General features: G+C 47.0%; 1 protein-coding gene and 1 pseudogene across 1 annotated transcript; both read left to right on the top strand.

The window, feature by feature from the left end:
- LOC115641004 overlaps positions 1-20154 on the top strand; it is a 161524-nt pseudogene that overhangs the window by 60799 nt on the left and 80571 nt on the right.
- On the top strand, positions 548-1321 carry LOC115641037 (E3 ubiquitin-protein ligase TRIM39-like; the record flags this gene model as incomplete). Its single annotated transcript, XM_030544152.1, has 1 exon — positions 548-1321. A coding segment is annotated over one exon (606 nt), but the record flags the coding sequence as incomplete, so codon positions are not given.

The following is a 20154-nucleotide window of genomic DNA, read 5'->3' as shown; positions in this document are numbered from 1 at the left end:
ATTCCCTCACATCCCTGTGCCCCTGGGGTCCTTCCCCTTCTTCTGCGCTGGCACCCACCCCTCCCCTCACCCCCCGCAGCCCCGTGGAACCTGCTCTTCCCTTCCCCCACCCCGTCCTCCTGGTGCCCACTGCTTCCCTTGCCTCCCCTTGCACTTGTGTCTGCCCTCTCCTCCCCTCCCCTCCCGTCTCTCCACCCTTCACCTCCTGCAGCCCCTTTGAATCTGCCTCCTTCACCCTCCCCTGCCCTCTTGGTACCGGTTCCTCTTGCCTCCCATTGCCCTTGTACCTGCCCCTTCTGCCCCTCCCCCACTGCCCCATCACCTACCCCCCCTTTCCTCTCCCAGCATCAAGCTGTCCCCTCCCCCATCCCTCTGCTGCCCTCCCCTCTCTTCCCCCACTGACACCTTCCCAATCCTTCCCCCAGATCTGCCATTTCCTCACAGGCAGAGGGGCCCTGACTCCCCTCAGGCAACAGTCTCCCTCCCCCCACCCCGCCCGCACAGCGATTAACAGGGACACAGGTTAATTTCCCTTGGATCCCAGTGACCAGCCCCTGCCCCCGGCCCTGACTCTGTGACTCTCTCCCCAGTGGACGTGACTCTGGATCCAAACACGGCTCATCCCAGGCTCATCCTGTCTGAGGATTGGAAACGTGTGACATGCAGAGACAAACGCCAGGATCTGCCCGACAACCCTGAGAGATTTGATTATTGTGTCTCTGTCCTGGGCGCTGAGGGGTTTGCGGGCGGGAGGCATTACTGGGAGGTGGAGGTGGGAGACAAGACTGAGTGGGAACTGGGGGTTTGTAGGGAATCTGTGAGCAGGAAGGGGAAGGTCACACTAACAACCAAACAGGGATACTGGGCCGTGATTTTGAGGAATGGGGATAAATACTCAGTCTCCACCTCCCCCTGGATCCCCCTCCCCGTGAGCGTCAGGCCCAGCTGGGTGGGGATTTTCCTGGACTATGAGGTGGGCAAGGTCTCGTTTTACAATATAACTGACAGGTTCCATCTCTTCACTTTCACTGGCACCTTCTCCTGGACGCTCCACCCTTATTTCTGTCCTGGTCTCAACGCTGGGGCTACAAACACGGCTCCCCTGATAATTTGCCCGGTCCCAGCTCAGGCCGGAGGGAATCTCGGCCCCTGATAGTGACCCCGCAGCACAGATTGGCCCCTCACTGTTGCTCTTCCTTCTCCCTTGGTGGTGGGGGCCGGTTACTGCAGGGAACTGGATTTTTTTGTGCTGACCAGACGCTGCCAGTTTCCCTTTTCAGCTGGAGTAGAAACCCAGACACCTGGCAACCCCCGCCCAGGTCTAAGGACTGGAAGATACACAGTGCCTGCCTTCAATCATTCTGACCTTTCCCCCACCTGTCTCTTATTCACTAAATGCAAATTATGCACTCCTAAATAGTCTTTAGACCATATAAGCAGCTGCTCAACAGGACTCCCCTCTCTCCTCAAGCAAACAGCTGTGAACATTCCAAAGCAATTCCCCTGCCTCCGCTCACTCGCTGGAGCAAAGAGCAGCTGTGTTTGTTTTTTAGCTAAGTAGCTACGGGGAGATCGGAGTTCAGCCATTCCGGTTTGTTGTGGACAGGAATTCTGGGATACCTCCTAATACCCTGGAGGCCAATAACAGCGCTGTTGGTGGCTACACTTGATGACCAGCGCTGCATCACCAGCGCTGGAATCGCTACACCCCAAGCAAACCAGGTGTACAGCCAGTGCTGCAACCAGGGAGTTGCAGCGCTGGCCGTGCTTTGCAAGTGTGGACACAGAGTGAGTTGCAGCACTGTAACCCCATCACAGCGCTGCAACTCTCCAGTGTAGCCATGCCCTATGTTTGCTCCACCCCTGGCACAGGGTGATGCTGGTAAGAAATCCTGCCAGACAGCTAGTGGTTTTTGCTGCCCTCACCTTTCCCTGTCCCCTGCCCAGGGGTCGCAGATGGTGACGGATGGGGATCATTCACTCTTGTCAGAATATTCTACCCCTGTGAAATCTCAATGCAAAATATGAAAAAAAAGATTATTCTAAATTAGAAACTATTGTTATTGTAAACAAAAACATTTTCACTTACATTTCAAGAGTATTTCAGAAACAAGCATCTAAACATATTTTTAGAAAAGGAATTATTTACATTTATTTTTATTCTTCCCTCAAATCTATATTGAGGTTTAACTTCTCTACACAGCATCATTTGTATTTCAACTGTGTTATTTCAGGAAATCAAAAATATTTCTGTTATCAAAATAATTATTAAGAACTGTCAGACTGGGTTGTTCAGTTACAATGTATATGTGTCATAAACATCACAACTGCACATGTGCAGCTGCCCTCTCTCGCTCTCTTTATTGTCTTGACTGGTTCTCTCTGGAAGGCAGGGCACATACACCTACCTCCTGCACTACACCTTTGAAAATTAATAGGGGAAAAAATGATAGAATTAATTAAGCAATATAGTTAAGTTAACTCACACAAGATTATAAAATAGTCTTTGAACTTCTGTCAGCATTAATTTATATGATTTTTAACTTTCTAGCTACATATAATTGGTAATCAAGACATGACCCTTCCTTTCTTGTTCTCACATCAATTAACAAAACATGGCCCCAAACCTCAAACGCTATCTTCCTGTAGATAGAAATCTCTTCTACAATATCCTTTTTTTTAGTTTATTTTTCTTTAGAAATATTATTTGCAGGCAATGGACTGTCAGTGTCCACTGTTGATTTCAATGTCCTGTTGGGCTCTTCATGTTCTTGGTTCTAAGGACATAACAAATATATTTTTGTAAAAAAAATAGAGAAGGGGTGTATTCCTTTACTGAATCATCACAAATTAACGTAATTGTATTAAAGATGCTGGCACTTAATGGCCTATAACATGACATTTGGTGAAGCTTTATAGGGAAACCTTTCTTCTCGGCCATAAATTAGTAGAAAGGGTGATATTTTTGTTGTCATGTGAGGTTTAGAGTACAAAGAAAATAAAGTTTCTCCAGGAAATTCATCCAGTTCCTTTGGGTTCTCTGTCCACCACCTTCTGGATGCTGTGTACAAATAGTGACTGATTGGTCTAATTCCTTGAAATTAGCAATTGAACCTCATTTCCTGAAGAGCTAGCTGAGCAGAGCATGAGGGGAGGCACATTGCATGGCATTGCTAGGACTACTTTTTGTTTTAAATGTGATGCGTTATGAACATTTTCACTGTAATAATTCAATTTTGAAACTTTATTCATGCACTAAACTTACCTTGATTATTTGAAAATAAATACCCTAAAGTTATCTTGTGATGGATTCATTTGTGTTTTTATCCAGTCTGCTGCTGTCTAGGTGGCATGGGCTGCTGAAGCCAGGGACGGCTCCAGGCACTAGCAAACCAAGCACATGCTTGGGCGGCACATTTTTAAGGACGGCTTTCCAGCCAGCCTTTTTCTTTTTTCTTTTTTTCCCCGCTTGGGGTGGCAAAAGCCTAGAGCCAGCCCTGGCAGCAGCAGCGCATCCTGTGCAGGAGATGCCCTGGGGTTGCTGTGGTTCGTGTCAGGGAGCAGCACCTGCACTTTGTGGCCAGACAGGCTCCGAGCACGGGACACTTGGGCTGGGGACCACCCCGCGGGGTGCACAGAGCTGCCTGCATATGCCATAGGGTGGCTGCTCCCCAGCACTGCAACCAGGGGTGGGCGAACCGGCCTGAGCCGCCATGGGGCTGCGGCAGGATGGCCAGGAGCAGCAGCAGCAGTGGGGACACAGAGGGGACTGGTACCCAGGGCGCTGCCATGTAGGGCCCATGTCCCGCTCTCCGGAACTCCACTCCCTCTGGGGCTGCCCTGCCATGCCCTGGCTCCTCAGCCCCCTGCCAGGGCGGTTCCCCCGGCTCTTCCCTCCCAGGTCCCGGCCAGTCCTGGAGGTGAGAGCCCAGGCTGGAGGGTGTGACGTTATGAGTGTAATATAATATTTCACTGAAAGGTGACAGGGCCAGAAAGAGTTAATTAACTCACTTCACAGACTGACCTAACCCCTGGGTGAACCTTAAGGACTGGTGAGCAAGATGTGTAAACGAATAGAGCTTTGAAATGCAAATCTTCATTGTTAGAGGTAGAAGGGTAGATGTTTGTTCAGGTCTTGTGATGTAAGCAAACAAGTCTTGTCTACTGCTATAGTTTTAATTCAAAGATCAAAAAGGAATATTAACATTTATGATACTTGAGTGAAATAGTATTATTGTCTATGTGTCTCTTTGAAGGCTGTATCTGAACTGTTTAATGGATAAATTACCCTGTACTAATTGCCAGGATGTTTGGAAGGAGAGTTAAGCCTATTGTTTTCTCAGGCCGGAAGGCTGCTGGAAATATATAAGAACCCTGGGATATGATCCTACTTCATCTCAGATTTGCTTTGGGTTTCAAGAGGGTTTCAAGCCACAAAGATTGAGATCCCCAGTCATTGACTGGAGCCACCCTGAATATAGAAATTGGACTGTTACCTATGGACTATTTCTAAAAGAACTTTTGGCAACTACAAGTTCAACTCTACTGTGCATCTGAACCTTGAGAATTGAATTCAAGTCTGTATGTATATTGATATTTTAACCAACACTCACTCTCTCTTTTCTTTTTTAATAAATTTTAGCTTAGTTAATAAGAATTGGCTATAGCGTACATTTTGGGTAAGGTCTAAGTTATAATTGGACCTGGGCATGTGGCTGGGATTGGAGGAACCTTTTCTGTTATATGATGAGGTAAGATTTTCAGTAATCATCATCATATCTGACAAGTGCGTCTGGATGGAGGCCTGAGGCTGGGTACTTTAAGGGAACTGTGTTGTTTGGACTTCTAAGTAACCAGTGAGGTGCTACAGAAGCTGTTTTGTGCTGGTCGGTAAATCTAAGTATTGGAATAACCACCAGCGTTTGGGGTTTGTCTACCCCATTTTGTTTGCAGTTCACCCTGATTGAGTGACCTCAGCTGACTCCCATGAGCAGCACTGTCACAGAGGGACCCTAGGCTTAGGTGTGGCCCGGGAGCCTTGCTGCTTTCCCCGACTCTGCCAGCGCCGGACTGGCTGGAGGCAAGGAGGGAGTGGGCAGAGTCAGCACTGGTGGTGGGAAGCCCAGGGCTGGGACAGCAGGGGTGTAGGTGGGGGGGCCGTGGTGGGGGGGTGAGAGCCCAGCGGTGCAGGGGGAGCCCAGAATTGAGGTGGGGGGCAGCCAAAATTTGTTTTGCTTGGGGCGGCAAAAAACCTAGAGTCGGCCCTGGCTGCAGCTATCTGTTGTGAAAGTAGAATGAATTATATTGTAAAAATAGAAAGGATTAAAGAAATGCTGTCTGTACCTTTAAGCAAAATTGTAGGAATGTCAGGTGTCAGGAATACAGACATTAACATAGAACAGTTGCACCGTTTAAGGGCAATTGATGAAGTATTAGACTTAGATGGATAAGAGTTAGTAAGGAAGTAGGATATGCATGCTGTGCCCCAGGTGAATTTTACTGTTTTGCTTTCTTTGTCCCTTTGTCAAATTCCCGCTCTTTTATCTGTGTAAATAAGACTGTTTGAGTCTTGCATGGCCACTCACATATTCTGGGTGTTATTGGCAGAGCGCTGCGCTAATAAAACAGAGTGGTCTGACAAATTGTGAGTCCTGATTCTAACTTTGACACTGTTTTTCCTAGTTTTTAACATGGGAAGTGCCAATCTAAAAATAGATAGTTTTTCCTAAAATTTCCTTCAGAAATATCTGCATTCCTTTCCCTATTTCCCATTGAATTATATGTAATTACTGTGATTTCTTATGCAATCATATTGCATTATTACATGGGAAAATATGTTCGCAAATAGTAAAAACTATGTTGTATGTTAACATATCTGACAAGACATAAAAGTGTGTTGTCATTAACAATTTACACAATGAACTGTCATTAAGAGATAGCTGGCAATGTTCATTTTTAAATTTCTAACTATGAATGCCCCTGCATCAGTTCCTGCAACCCTTGGCTGGCAGACCTCTGTGTGAATTAAGCAGCAGGCAGTCTGCCGGGGAACCTCCCACAAGTGTCTCTATTACCATTTATCGTGCATCACAAGATAGAAGCAGTTACGTGGAGGCCCCTTCCTGCTCCCTGGTTCAGTCTTTTATACGGCTACTTTCTTCTCAGCGCTGAGCTAGTGATCTCATCAGGCTCCCTACAGGTGCAAGTGATCCACTCTCCCCTTCCAAACCTGAACTACTCAGTCCCTCCTACTCTAACTGCACCCTGTGCCCTGGATGTGCTCAGTGACCAGGGTGCTGGCTTCCAAAGGGCTCAGTTTGTAGCCACTAACAGCCCCCTGTCACACAGCCATGATTGTGTAGGTGACCATGTAGTGAAAATAACACCAAATGGAAACTGTTACCTCATTATTACATTTAGAACCCAGATCTGCCTGTATCTGCTCTGGACAGCCGTGGTGATATATAATTTTACGTATCCTCTTTCCACCTCACATGCCATCAAGTTGGAGCGCATTAAATCAGTTCCGGGCACTATAACTCTGGAGGTGCCCACACTGGCAAGGCACATAGAATGCCCCGACTCCACGGCTGGAGCGCTCCTGGTAATCCACCTCGACGAGAGGCGTAGAGCTTTCTGCGCCCAGGCTAAAGTACCGCAGTGCCAGTGTGGACGCACTGCTCTATTGCTGTGCTCTCATCAGCCTCCGGGGACATGTCCCACAATGCCTGTTCTAGCCACTCTGGTCTTCAGTTTGAACTCTACTGCCCTGGCCTCAGGCGACCAACTGTCAGACCCACCCTTTAAATTCTCTGGGAATGTTGAAAGTCCCCTTCCTATTTGCTCAGCAAGATGTGGAGCGCTGTCTGTGCATCTTTCCAGGTGGCCACACCTCCACGCTCCAGGCGATCCTCAGCATGGAGCAATGCCGAGATGCTAGACCTCATCAGTGTTTGTGGGGAGGAAGCTGTCCAGTCCTAGCTGTGCTCCAGCCATAGGAATTACGATACTTATGGACAGATTTAAGAGCCATAACTGAAAGGGGCCATAACCTGTGCAGTGCAGGGTGAAAGTGAAGGAGCTGTGCAATGCATATCACAAGGTGAGGGAGGCAAACCACCGCTCCAGTACTGCCCCCATGACCTGCCGGTTCTAGAGAGAGCTGGAAGCGATACTTGGGGGTGACTCCACTGTGACGTTGCACTCCATATGTTTATGGAAATATGCTTATGAATGTGAATACAGTAACTCCTCGCTTAACGTTGTAGTTATGTTCCTGAAAAATGTGACTTTAAGCAAAACAGTGTTAAGCGAATCCAATTTCCCCATAAGAATTAATGTAAATAGGGGGGATTAGGTTTCAGGAAAAATAATTTCACTGGAAAAAAATCTGTATATTATATAAATATACACACACAGAGTACAAGTTTTAAACAAACAAGTTAATACTGTACACAGTGATGATAATTGTAAAGCTTGGTTGAGGTGGTGAAGTCAGAGGGTGGAAGAGGGTGGGATATTTCCCAGGGAATGCCTTACTGCTAAATGATGAACTAGCTTTTGGCTGAACCCTGAAGGGTTAACACGTTGTTAATGTAGCCTCACATTACAAGGCAGCAGGAATGGATGGAAGGGAGACAGCAAGCCTGGCAGACAGAGACAAAGACACACACCCTGTGTGTATTGGAGAGAGAGAGCGCTGCGCACTGCCCCTTTAAGTAAGCTGACCCCACATTGTCTTTTTAAGTGGATCTGGAAGTTGAGACAGCAGCTGCTGCTGCCTCAAGCTCTCTCTGTCTCTCTCCGTCTGTGTCCCCAGCCTGCTCTATATGGAGAAGGGGTAAGTGGGGTGCAGGAGCAGGGGGGAGGGGGACACCCTGACATTAGCTCCCCTGCCCATCTGCCCCCTGCACAGCAAGCAGGAGGCTTCTGGGAGCAGCTCCAAGGCAGAAGGCAGGAGCAGCACATGGCAGTCGGGGGAGGGACAGCTGAACTGTCGGCAATTGGGAGCCTGCTGGGCAGCTGCTGCACAGGGAACTTAGGGGAGCGGGTAGTTGAAGGGGGGCTGCTGGTCCACCCTGGTTCCAAGCCCCCACCAGCTAGCTGCAACGGGCTGCTCTTCCTGCAAGCAGTGGACAAAGCAGTTGGCTGCCAAACAATATTAGAAGGGAGCATTGCACTGTCTGTTACAGCTATCCCCCTATTCCATTTTGTTTCTTACAGCTGTCCCCATACTCCATTTTGTTTTTGTTCTCCTCCTGTGGCCGCCCTGCCCTGGCTGTTAAGTTGTTTACCAGGGCCACTGCCCTTCTCAAAGGGAGGGCCCCTTAAGTTGTTTAACAAGAGGCATTGCCCTTCTCAAAGGGATGGCCACTTGTGCTGCATGCTAAATGGAACCACTGCCCTGTTCAAAGGGTTAGTCCTGTTATCACCTCATTGAACCTGGGCTCGGTGTAGGGCAGGCAATGTCCAGAGCTGCAAGACCTATTGTGTTTTTAAGATCCTGGGCATGAGTCATAGGCCTCATGTGCTTTTGAGTCACCTATTGCACAGGACTCTGCCCAGACATGTTTCTGTGCTCACCTGCAGTCTTTTCCCTGTGCCTCCTCCCCTGTGACAAAGGGAGCCTATCAGGATTACTGGTGGGAAACTGCCTGAGTTTGCCTTTAAAAACAGACATTTTTGAAACAAACATCAGAAAGGTTCCTGCATTGCTGCCTGGTCTGATCAGCCAGGGATTTTGAGGGGTCCTTTCTCTGCTCTCGTTTTATTTTTGAGCGTACCCCTGGTTTTTTAACCCCCCCCATGAAGAACGAATTGCTACCTGAGAGATCTCCTGATTATTGAGACTGTACCGAGCCCTCCTTGCTTCTTCTGATGTTGCTGCTGCTTCTGCCTTTGCTTGGGGACTGGTAAGAATCCCTCTGTGAAACTTTCCCTACTTTTATTTTATTACTTTAGCTGCTAGCTCTGTTTCCCCAGCACACAGACTCAAGCTAAATCTTGGTCTGTGTCTTAAAACCTCTCTTAAACTCCGCAGTGCTTTGCTGCTAAAAATAAGTTTGTGCCGCTGCTAAGCTCTGCTCCTGTGGGCTTTGCCTCGGGGCTCCCTGCTTTCAGCTGCATCCCTTGGCTTCAGCCACCATCCCTTGGCTTCCTTGGGAGCTGTATCCTGGGCACATACCACTCTGCCCTCTGTGACTTCCCCATAGCATAAGGTGCACCATAGGTTTTGTTTTTTTTAGTTTAATAAGTCATAGTTTGTTAAGATTGTAGAGCTTGTAAGTTCACCTGCCTTGTTATAGTTTACTGTTTTGTTGCTCCATATAGTTGCTTGTTATAGTTTTGCTTAGAATTGTGATATTTGTTGTTTTGCCTAGTCGTTGGTTAAGATAGATAAGGTTTTTGCTGCTTAAATTCGTCTTCCCGCTGTCCCAATCTTTCCCTGAACTTTCCCGTGTCTGTTTTTCCCCCGCTCCAATCTCCCCCTCTGTGTACTTCTCCGTGTCTCCCTGTTATAACCCTTTGCTGCTCCTCCCCCCGCGTCTGCATCACCCTCCGAACTCCCCAAACCCCTTGCTTCTTCTCCCCCTGTGAAACTTCCCAAACCCTTTGCCGCTTTTTTTCCTTTGTTTTTGGTGTCCGCTTGTTGCTTAAACCTCTGTCTAGCCCTTCTCTACACTTCTCCGCTGCCCCTCCCCTACCGAAGATCACCATCACGCTGCTCCATTGTCCTTACCCTGCAGGGCTTCAGAGTCTCTCGCTGCTTCCAGCCGCACTCTCCTCTCATCAGTTGCCACTAATCATTCACTCCCCTTCCCCCTCCTGTTCCTTGACAGATTATCTGCTATCCTAGCCTCACAAATTAAGTCATTACTTTTCTTTTATACCGTTACATTGCATAAGTTCACTTATCACCCATATTGTATTATTGCACTGTGATTCACATTTTACTTGTAATTATAACACCCCATTGGTTGCTTCCACTTTTCTGATATACTTTGTATTTGCATTGATACCATTGTGTTACATTGTGTATAAGGCCACTAACCACTTAATACATTCTATCTAAGATTGTTGACCATTTTATATAGAAGCTACCATTTTATTTTGCATTTCTTTTTGATATGCTTATTGACTGTACTGTATCCCATTGTGCTGAACCCCACTTACTGTACCCCACTGTTAGAACTCCCTACACTGTTCAATAAGAAGGACCCCCCCATCATTGTCTATTGTAAACACCCTATACACCCCATCCCATCATATTTCATTGATAAATTCCCACCATTTCCTTTTTCCTTTAATAAAGAAATTAATTGGCACCCCACCTGTGTGGTAACTGCTCTCCAAGATCCTATATACCTGCAGGCAGGGACATGCACAACTTTAAATAAGCATATTGCCTAATTGATCAGCAATGTAAGAATGAAACAACGTTAACTGGGATGACTTTAAGTGAGTAGTTACTGTATGACATAACTGGAACATGCTTTATGCTAAATATGCCATGTAACATATCTCTGCAAAGGTTATGATCTACTGAATATATTCATTCTATTTGTATGCACGTATCATTTTCATAAATAAGGTTATGAGCATTGGCTCTAGTCTACTATGTTAAGTATTTGCTGTGGGAAACACATACGGGAGAGTGAGACGACCTATTGTGAAGACTATTCAAGTAAATTGGAAGTACTTGACTAAAAATGGACTGTGGGAGACACCAATCCACATGTGCTAAGCTAACATGTAAACAATGGCATTGGCCTGCAGAAAGCTGAATCATTCATGGACACGTGACTTGCCCATGTGGCTCCAAACTCCATCTAGCTGCTGTAATCTTGCAAAGGGGTTTCCTCCCACAAGGTCAAGAATATAAAAGGCCCTGGAAACCCTCCAGTTTGTCTTCAGCTGGCTTAAGATTGCTGGACCCAGGCCATAAACTACAGCTTTGGTTTGAAAAGGATTGGACCCAGGCTAGGAAAGAATCCTGCCTGTGCAGTATGCTTATTGGAATAGTTTTGAGGGTGAGATATTACTTGTAATAAGTTTCTTAATGTATTAGGCTTATACTTGCATTTTGTTTTATTTTACTTTTGTGACCTTCCTTGCTCTGTCTGCTATTACTTGAAACCCCTTGAATCTTACTTCTTATACTTAATAAAATCACTTTTGTCTATTAATTAATCCAGAGTAAATGATTAATATCTGGGAAAGCAAACAGCTGTGCATATCTGTTATAGGGAGTGGACAATTAATGAATTTGCCCTGTATAACCTTTATACAGAGTAAAACAGATTTATTTAGGGTTTGGATTCCACTGGGAGCTGGGTATCTGGGTGCTGGAAGCAGGTAACTTGCTGAGCTGTTTTCAGTGAAGCCTGAAGCTTTTGGGACTTGGCACAGACCCTGGGTCTGTGTTGGGCAGGCTAGCGTGTCTGGCTCAACTAGATGGGATTCTGGGGGGCCCAGGCTGGCAGGGAAAATGGGCTCAGGGGTGATTTCAGTACACCAGGTGACAGTCCCAAGAGGATCTCTGTGACCCAACCTGTCACACCCACCTCCACTCCAAGGAGCATCTTGGACACTTCACAAGCCATGCCAGTCCAGAGTGCAACAAGCCCAGAGGAGGAAATTGGGAGGAAGGGTTCTGAGGAGGAGGGGAGCCCAGAGACAGAGGATGACTCGGCATCCATAGATGCATGCATCCAGGAGCTGTTTTCAAGCCTGGAGGAAGCTAGCCAGTCACAGCAGGTGGAACTTGGGAAATCGCAAAGATCAGAGGAGGCACCTGGTAAGCGCCTTTGATTTTGGGAAGCGAGTTGCTGGGGGTGGGTTGGTGGAGTGAGGAGAGTTGCAGAAAGCAGGCTTCGGTCTGTGCGGTGCCTAAAAGCGGAACGGGACATTGATGCATCTCTCACATCTTGGCAATCAGCCTCATGGATCTCATCAAAGGTCTCATGCAGATACCGGGCAATCCGATTCTGTAGGTTCCTCGGCAATGCTGTTGTGTTCATTGTCCCATTAAGAGTAACATTTCTGCGCCATTGTGCCATCAGGGGTGGGCGGGACCATTGCTGCACAAAGGGCCAGGGTGGAATCCGCAGTCTCGCAGAAAACCCTGACTTGTTTCCCTGCTCACCCTCAGCAGCGAGATATCTTGAGTGATGAACACATCCTGTGAAAAATGTGTGGATAATGTTGAGTATAAGGCCCCCTGCAGTGTTAGCTCTCCCCATTATATGTGATTCCTGAGCAATGAGTTTCCCTGGCCCCTGAGGTTACTCACCATTTTGTGGGTCTTGTGGCTTACGTGCTCTTGCCTTGGGACAGACAGTTGTGACAGGTATGTGACTTGTGCTCATGTTTAAGACCAGCCATATTATTGCTTTGTCTAGTGTTAACAATGGTGCCTCTGTAAAATGTTGCATTTTGCCTTCACAGAGGCAACCTTGGCATCCCAGTCATCCTTGTTATCGCCGGCTGAACGGCTGCGCAGACTCAGGAAGTGGCCTCGACAAAGTTAAGAGGACCTGCTGCAAAACTGAGAAGAGAAAAATGCAGGAGTGGTGTGACAGCAAGATGAGGTAAGGGAAGGAGAACACAGAGCAGCTCCTAAACATCATGGAGATGCAAGCAGACTCGATGCAGGCGCTCGTAGAACTGCATATGGAGCAGCTTTGTGCCTGCCCTCCCTGCAGCCTGTGTCCCAAAACTCTTTCCCTTGCACCCCATGTCACCGCCAACAAAGTAGATCATAATCTTTCTAATGGTATGTTACATGGGGCATTTAGAATAAAGCACATTTCAGTTATGTTATATTCATGTTCATAAGCATATTTTCCTAAAGTATATGGAGTGCAGCGTCACAACTGCATTAAGTGAAAGCAGGCATAGCCCAGGAAAGCAACAAACACTGCTAGTCAGTGCACCATATGGAGCACTAGGTACCTGCTAGCATTACAACCACTGCACTCCTGTGCATGGCACCAAACTTTACTGGCTTTCAGCATTGAATTGCTGCCTCAGAGCATCCCGAATCCTCATGACCCCACTTTGTGACCCTCTAATGGCCCTGGACTCTGGCTGCTCAAATTCAGCCTCCAGCCACTGAGACTCAGCGCACTGGGGGTCGGAGTGAAACTTTCACCCTTCCCTTCATAAATATTATGCAGGGTACGTCACGCGGCTATAACCATAGGGATGTGGTCATCGCCTAGGTCCAGCTTCCCATACAGACATCGCCAGCAGGCCTTTAAACGGCCAAAGGCACACTCAGCAGTCATTCTGAACCAGCTCACACTGTTGTTGAACTGCTCCTTGCTGCTGTCAAGGCTTCATGAGCCACGGCATCAAGGGGTAGGTGGGATCTCCCAGGATCACAATGGTTATTTTGTCTTCCCCTACAGTGATCTTCTGGTCTGGGAAAAATGTCCCCACTTGCAGCTTCCTGAACAGGCCTGACTTCCAAAAGATACATGCATCATGCACCTTTCCGGACCAGCCTGCATTAATATCTGTGAAATGCTGTCATAAACCTATAGTTAAGGGTTAGTGTCTCTTTTACCTGTAAAGGGTTAACAAACAGGGACCCAAACACCTGACCAGAGGACCAATCAGGAAACAAGATACTTTCAAATCTAGGTGGAGGGAAGCCTTTGTTTGTGGGTTTTGGGTTTGTGGGTTGTTCTCTCTGGGTCCTGGATGGGACTAGAGGTGCAACCAGGTTTCTGCCAATCTCCCTGCTACAGTCTCTTATCTATTCAGAATAGTGAGTAAGTAAAAAGGCAGTTATAATCTTTTAACTTGTTTTTCTTTATTTGCAGATGTGTACTTGCTGGAAGTAGCTTAAATTGTGTTTCTGCTGGAGAAAGCTTCTTTCTATTGTCTATAAGCGATAAAAACCCTGTATATTTACCATCTTGATTACAGAGACAATTTTTATGTTTTTCCTTCTTTATTAAAGTTTTCCTCTTTCTTTTTTTTTTTTTTAATCTAATTTATTTTTTGATTATCTTTTGTACGACTCCAGGGAAGGGAGTCTGCACTCACCAAGGAATTGGTGGGAGAAGGGAAAGGGAGGAGGGAAGAAAAACCTGCTCTCTGCTTTTATCTCTGTATCTCTCTCCGGGGAAGAAGGGAGGGGGAAGGGAACATTCCTCTGGAGGTGGTGATTCAAGGAGTTGAATCACGGTGGTCTCCTAGTGTACCCAGGGTGGGAAAGAGCTGGGAGGAAGAAAGGAGGGGGAAGGGAAATGGTTTATTCCCCTTTGTTGTGAGACTCAAGGAATCTGGGTCTTGGGGGCCCCAGGGAAGGGTTTGGGGGGACCAGAGGGTATCAGGCCCTGGAATTCCTGATTGGTGGCAGCGCTACAGAATCTAAGCTGGTAATAAAGCTTAGAGAACTTTAGGCTAGTACTCATATCCTGGACGCTAAGATCCTGAGTTGGGAATTATACTACGACAAATGCCCACGGTGATCCATAAGCACCTGGAGAACCATTGAGAAATACCCCTTCCGATTAATGTACTCGGAGACTAGGTGTAGCCAGAAAATTGGAATATGGATCCCATCTATTGCCCCTCCGCAGTTATGGAAACCTATTTGTGCAAAGCCAGCCACAATGTCATGCACATTGCCCAGGGCAATGTTTTTTCTGAGCAGGATGCGATTAATGGCCCTGCACACTTCCATCAACATGAGTCCAACAGTCGACTTGCCCACTCTGAACTGGTTAGTGACCGATCGGTAGCTGTCTGGAGTAGCCAGCTTCCACAGTGCAATCGACACACACTTCTCCACCAGTAGGGCAGCTCTCATTCTCGTGTCCTTGCATCGCAGGGCTGGGGCGAGCTCAGCACACAGTCCCATGAGAGTGGCTTTCCTCATCTGAAAGTTCTGCAGCCACTGCTCACCATCCCAGATGTGCATCACGATGTGATCCCACCACTCGATGCTTGTTTCCCAAGCCCCAAAGTGGCATTCCATGGTGGTCAGCACATCCGTGAATGCCACAGGCAATCTTGTGTCATAGCTAGTAAACATGGCGATATTATCGTTGGATTCCTCATCTGTAGTTTAAGGAGTAACCGGACTGCCATTTGTGATGTGTTAGTGAGACCCATCAGCATGTTCCTCAACAGTTCAGGATCCATTCCTGTGGACCAAAGAAGCAGAGCGCACAGTACAAAAACCATTGAAAGATGGCACCAAGTGTGGATGGAGGCAAAGGGGATGCTGGGATGAGAAGAGATGCATAATGGGGCATTGGGACTGGACCCAGGATGCCCCGCGATTCCCCCCTCCACCTTCCCACAAGCCTCGGTGGCAGAAGAGGAAGAGGTGCCCTGTGGGATAGCTGCCCAGAATGCACACGCAAGTGCTGCAAGTGTGGCCACGCCATTGCCCTGGCAGCTGACAGTGTGAACACACAGCAGCGCTTTCCCTGGAGTGCTCTCTGAGGAGTGGTTTAACTTCCGGCGCTTTATATCTGCACATGTAGACATGGCCTCACTGGCTTAAGCTACACCAAAATAAACCACTCGGGACCACGATAAGCACTTTGATGTGCGAGTGTGGTCACACTCGAGCACTGGGAGAGGAGAGAGCTATCCCAGTGCTCCGGGTAATCCACCTCCACAAGGGGAGTTGCCCGGAGCCTGTCCCCACTAGACAGCACTCAAACTTGCTGCACTCAGGGGGAGTTTATTTTTCACAGCCCTGAGCCAGCAAGTTAGAGCACTTTAACTTGCCAGTGTAGACGTGGCCTGAAATTGTTGTTTAAACCAATTTAGTTAAACCAGAGAAAACCCCTGTGTGGATGCTCCTCTTATTTCATTTTAAATACATCTTATGGAGGTTTACATTAACCTGATTCCTAATTGACTTGAGAAAAACTGAAATAAGCCTTGTTCAAACTGAAATAAGAGTGTCCACACGGCCTTTGGCACAGGTTTAACTAAATGAATTTTAAAACGTATTTAAGGCTCATCTCTAGGCAGGCCGTTTGTCTGGTTTAAGTCGGACAGTGCTGGTTTTGGAAAAGTTTGTCCCTGTCTAGTACCATACATGGTTTTATCTGGTATCATTATGGAGGACACCATTTTGCAGAGCTTGCCATGCTGCTCCTGCCAGCATGACCTTGGATACACTGGTGGGAGCAGGGTGGCACACTCTGAAAAATGATGTCCTCTGCACAGCGTGACTTCACATGAACGGTGCCGGCAACGTCATAACAGCGGGGCCAGGGTCACAGCAGAAAGGGCAGGTTCATCCTGTTCCTGAAGTTCTGGAATGTCCAGAGTTCCCGGGATGGTCAGTGTCCATCCTACTTGTCTACACAGGGGGGTTAAACTGGATTAATTTGAAGTGATCTGATTTTAAAATGTATGCGCGCACACTCTGCAACCCTTCACAGCACACTAATTCTGTGTTTATTGTGAACTCTGGAATCCTCTTGCAAAGGGGGCTACCTGTGCTTCAAATAGTTCTATCCATCTATTGACTGTGTGCACACAATCCTGCTGCGCATCACTTTGACAGTCCTCCGATTGCTATCCCACACTGCTTTGCAGGCAACTGTTACTGACCTGTTTACCTGAGTGCCCTCCCCTGCTCTGGTGTCTAGCTCCCCAGATGATCCAAACCCTGTGTGAAAGTTGGGATGGGGCCAAATTTTGCCTATTTGCTCCGGGGTTTGAGTATATCATTATTGTTGCAATATTACCCCAGAAGTCCTATGACATCCCGTGAGCAGCCTCTGGAAGCTGTGCTTTGACCTGGATCTCATCGCCATCGGAGAAGGATCGTTGGTTCAGAAAACTCTTGTAGCCAGTTACTGCCATACGGATCTAGAATGGACATTGCTAAGCTGATGCCCCTGAGGGGCCGTGACTGGGATGCTGACCAGTGTCTGATAAAGGAATTTACATCCCTGTTACACATAGTGACCAGCACGAGAGAGACCTTTATCTGCCCTGATAGACCCCCCACTCAGCATTACCCACCAACAGGGCTGTATCTGTGCAGTGGGGGAGGAGGTAGTGGGGGAGTCAGTCTGGGGGCCATTAACTGTGTTATCTGACTCTGAGATGGGAACATCTCTGCATTTCCAGCCTTTGGGGGAGTCTCTGCCCATGGAGGGGAGTGAAACCACCACAGGGGGCAGCAGTAAGTGAGTTTAGCCCCCCTCCCTCATCCTGGGGTAATCATAGAATATCAGGGTTCAAAGTGGCTTCAAGAGGTCATCTAGTCCAACCCCCTGCTCAAAGCAGGACCAGTTCCCAACTAAATCATCCCAGCCAGGGCTTTGTCAAGCCTGACCTTGAAAACCTCTAAGGAAGGAGATTCCACCACCTCCTTAGGTAACCCATTCCAGTGCTTCACCACCCTCCTAGTGAAAAAGTTTTTCCTCATATCCAACTTAAACCTCCCTCACTGCAACTTGAGACCATTACTCCTTGTTCTGTCATCTGCTACTGTTGTATCCTTGGGGACTGCAGGTTTAGGAAGAAATCACTTGAGACAAGAGAGTTGTAAGCCTTAAAAAGCAATCATTTATTTTCACACGTTGAACTAACCAAACCAGCCAAATCTGGCTGGGCTATCCCCTAATAATCTAACTCAGTTGCTATAGCAACAACAAAGCACTATTACCATGACAACCAAATACACAACAGCTACCACCAAGAACAGTCCAGATCCATCCTCTTTGGAACCCCCTTTCAGGTAGTTGAAAGCAGCTATCAAATCCCCCCTCATTCTTCTCTTCTGCAGACTAAATAATCCCAGTTCCCTCAGTCTCTCCTTGTAAGTCATGTGCTCTGGCCCCCTAATCATTATTGTTGCCCTCTGCTGGACTCTTTCCAATTTTTTCACATCCTTCTTGTAGTGTGGGGCCCAAAACTGGACACAGTACTCCAGATGAGGCCTCACCAATGCCGAATAGAGGGGAATGATCACGTCCTTCAATCTGCTGGCAATGCCTCTACTTATACAGCCCAAAATGCCATTAGCCTTCTTGGCAACAGGGCACACTGTTGACTCATATCCAGCTTTTTGTCCACTGTAACCCCTAGGTTCTTTTCTGCAGAACTGCTTCCTAGCCATTTGGTCCCTAGTCTGTAGCAGTGCATGGGATTCTTCCGTCCTAAGTGCAGGACTCTGCACTTGTCCTTGTTGAACCTCATCAGACTTCTTTTGGCCCAATCCTCTAATTTGTCTAGGTCCCTCTATATCCTATCCCTACCCTCCAGAGTATCTACCACTCCTCCCAGTTTAGTGTCATCTGAAAACTTGCTGAGGGTGCAGTCCATGCCATCCTCCAGGTCATTAATGAAGATATTGAACAAAACCGGCCCCAGGACCAATCCTTGGGGCACTCTGCTTGATACCTGCTGCCAGCTAGACATGGACCCATTGATCACTACCCGTTGAGACCAATGATCTAGCCAGCTTTCTATCCACCTTATAGTCCATGTGGCTCTCCTACTCCTAAAAAGAAACAGATGACAAATGCTGTTGTGTGGATTATGTAACAGGCTGTGAATAGGTTTGCAGAGGAGTGTGAAATTTGGAAACAGGAGAAGGAAAGTTTGCAACAGGAGCTGGAGAAGCTGCAATTGCAAAATAAGGAGATGAAAAAAAATTTGCAAACTGCTTTGATGCAAAATGTAACTAATGTCCAGCAGATGGCTGCTTTAACTGAAACTTGTCAGGAATTAAAATGTAATGTGAATGCACAAATGCAGGCAAAACAAAAGTATAAATTGGAGGCTGTAGCAGGATGCTGGTGCAGAAACAGCTAATTAGCCCCTGCCTAATCAGCTCCAATCGGGGAAACAGATTGGGACTAATGGAAAAGGCCTGATGTTGGCCTGAGAATTGGCAACACCTCTTGGCCTGACAAGCCAAGAGCTATAGAGGCTGGGAGCAAGTCAGGAGGAGGGGGCAGCAAGGGAGAAGTCGGTCAGTAAGCCTACGTCCACACTACAGCTTTAAATCGATATTAGTAAAATCGATTTTATAAAACAGGTTTTATAAAATCTATTTTACGCGTCCACACTAGGGCACATTACTTCAGTGGTGTGCGTCCATGGTCCCAGGGTACCATTGATTTCCAGAGCGGTGCACTCTGGGTAGCTCAGTAAAAGAATAGGACCAATAACTTCGATATCCGTCCACACTAACCCTAAATCGATTTAGTAATATCGATTTTAGAGTTACTCCTTTCGTTTAGCTGGAGTACAGAAATCGATTTTAAGACCCCTTAAAATCGATTTTACGTGCCTTGTAGTGTGGACGGTTACAGCGTTAAATCGATTTAACGCTGTTTAAATCGATTTAACGCTGTAGTGTGGACCTGGCCTGAGGGAGCCAGAGGCCTTGTACCTGAAGGCTGACTCTGCCTGAAAAGGAGGTGAGTGATCTTGTAAAGCTTGTATATAGATAGACGCTGGTGGTGGGAAAATCTTAAGTAAATAAAGACGGGGTATTGAACAACCCTGAAGGCTCTCTGAGCCTTATTGGGGGCAGCAAGCAGGTCCCAGGAAAAGGGGCGGGTCGTGGACCCTGTTACAGAGACAAAACAATATAAAGGGGCTGTGTCCATTTTAACTGAACAAGTTACAAAGTCACCTGGAAAAGAGAATAATAAGAAATGCATTGAAGTAATTAACAAGCTGGCGTCTTCTTTGGTGGCTAGAAAAACGATTTGTAGCTTGGCTTTTAATCATAATCCCTGAAATGATGAGGATTGGGAAAATGCTGTGAAAAAGTGGCAAAGGGAAAAAGAACAAGACAAGGAGAGGGAATATGTAAACCCAAGTGCCCCTCCACCTCCATATAAATATATGAAAGAGGGAAAAAATGGAAAAAAAGTGTGTGTCATTACAGTCTGGCAAAAAGTCTGGGAGTGAAGCAGCAAGTCAGCCTGCATACCAGAACATTGATATACCCGTAAGGAGTCCATAGGTGATTAAAAAACAAAGATATAGAGCTAAATACAATCCTGATGGTACAATGGTAAAGGAGCAAGAAGGCAGCGAGGTGTTTAAACTCCTGCATGAAGACGATGAACCTCTTGAATCAGGGGAAAAAATAAAAAGACGGCCAGCGTTGATGGTTCAAATACCTAAATCCCCTATTAAAAA

The sequence above is a fragment of the Gopherus evgoodei genome, unplaced genomic scaffold (genome assembly GCF_007399415.2).
Source record: "Gopherus evgoodei ecotype Sinaloan lineage unplaced genomic scaffold, rGopEvg1_v1.p scaffold_33_arrow_ctg1, whole genome shotgun sequence".
Classification (NCBI taxonomy): domain Eukaryota; kingdom Metazoa; phylum Chordata; order Testudines; family Testudinidae; genus Gopherus; species Gopherus evgoodei.
This window is presented reverse-complemented; position numbering and strand designations above follow the sequence as displayed.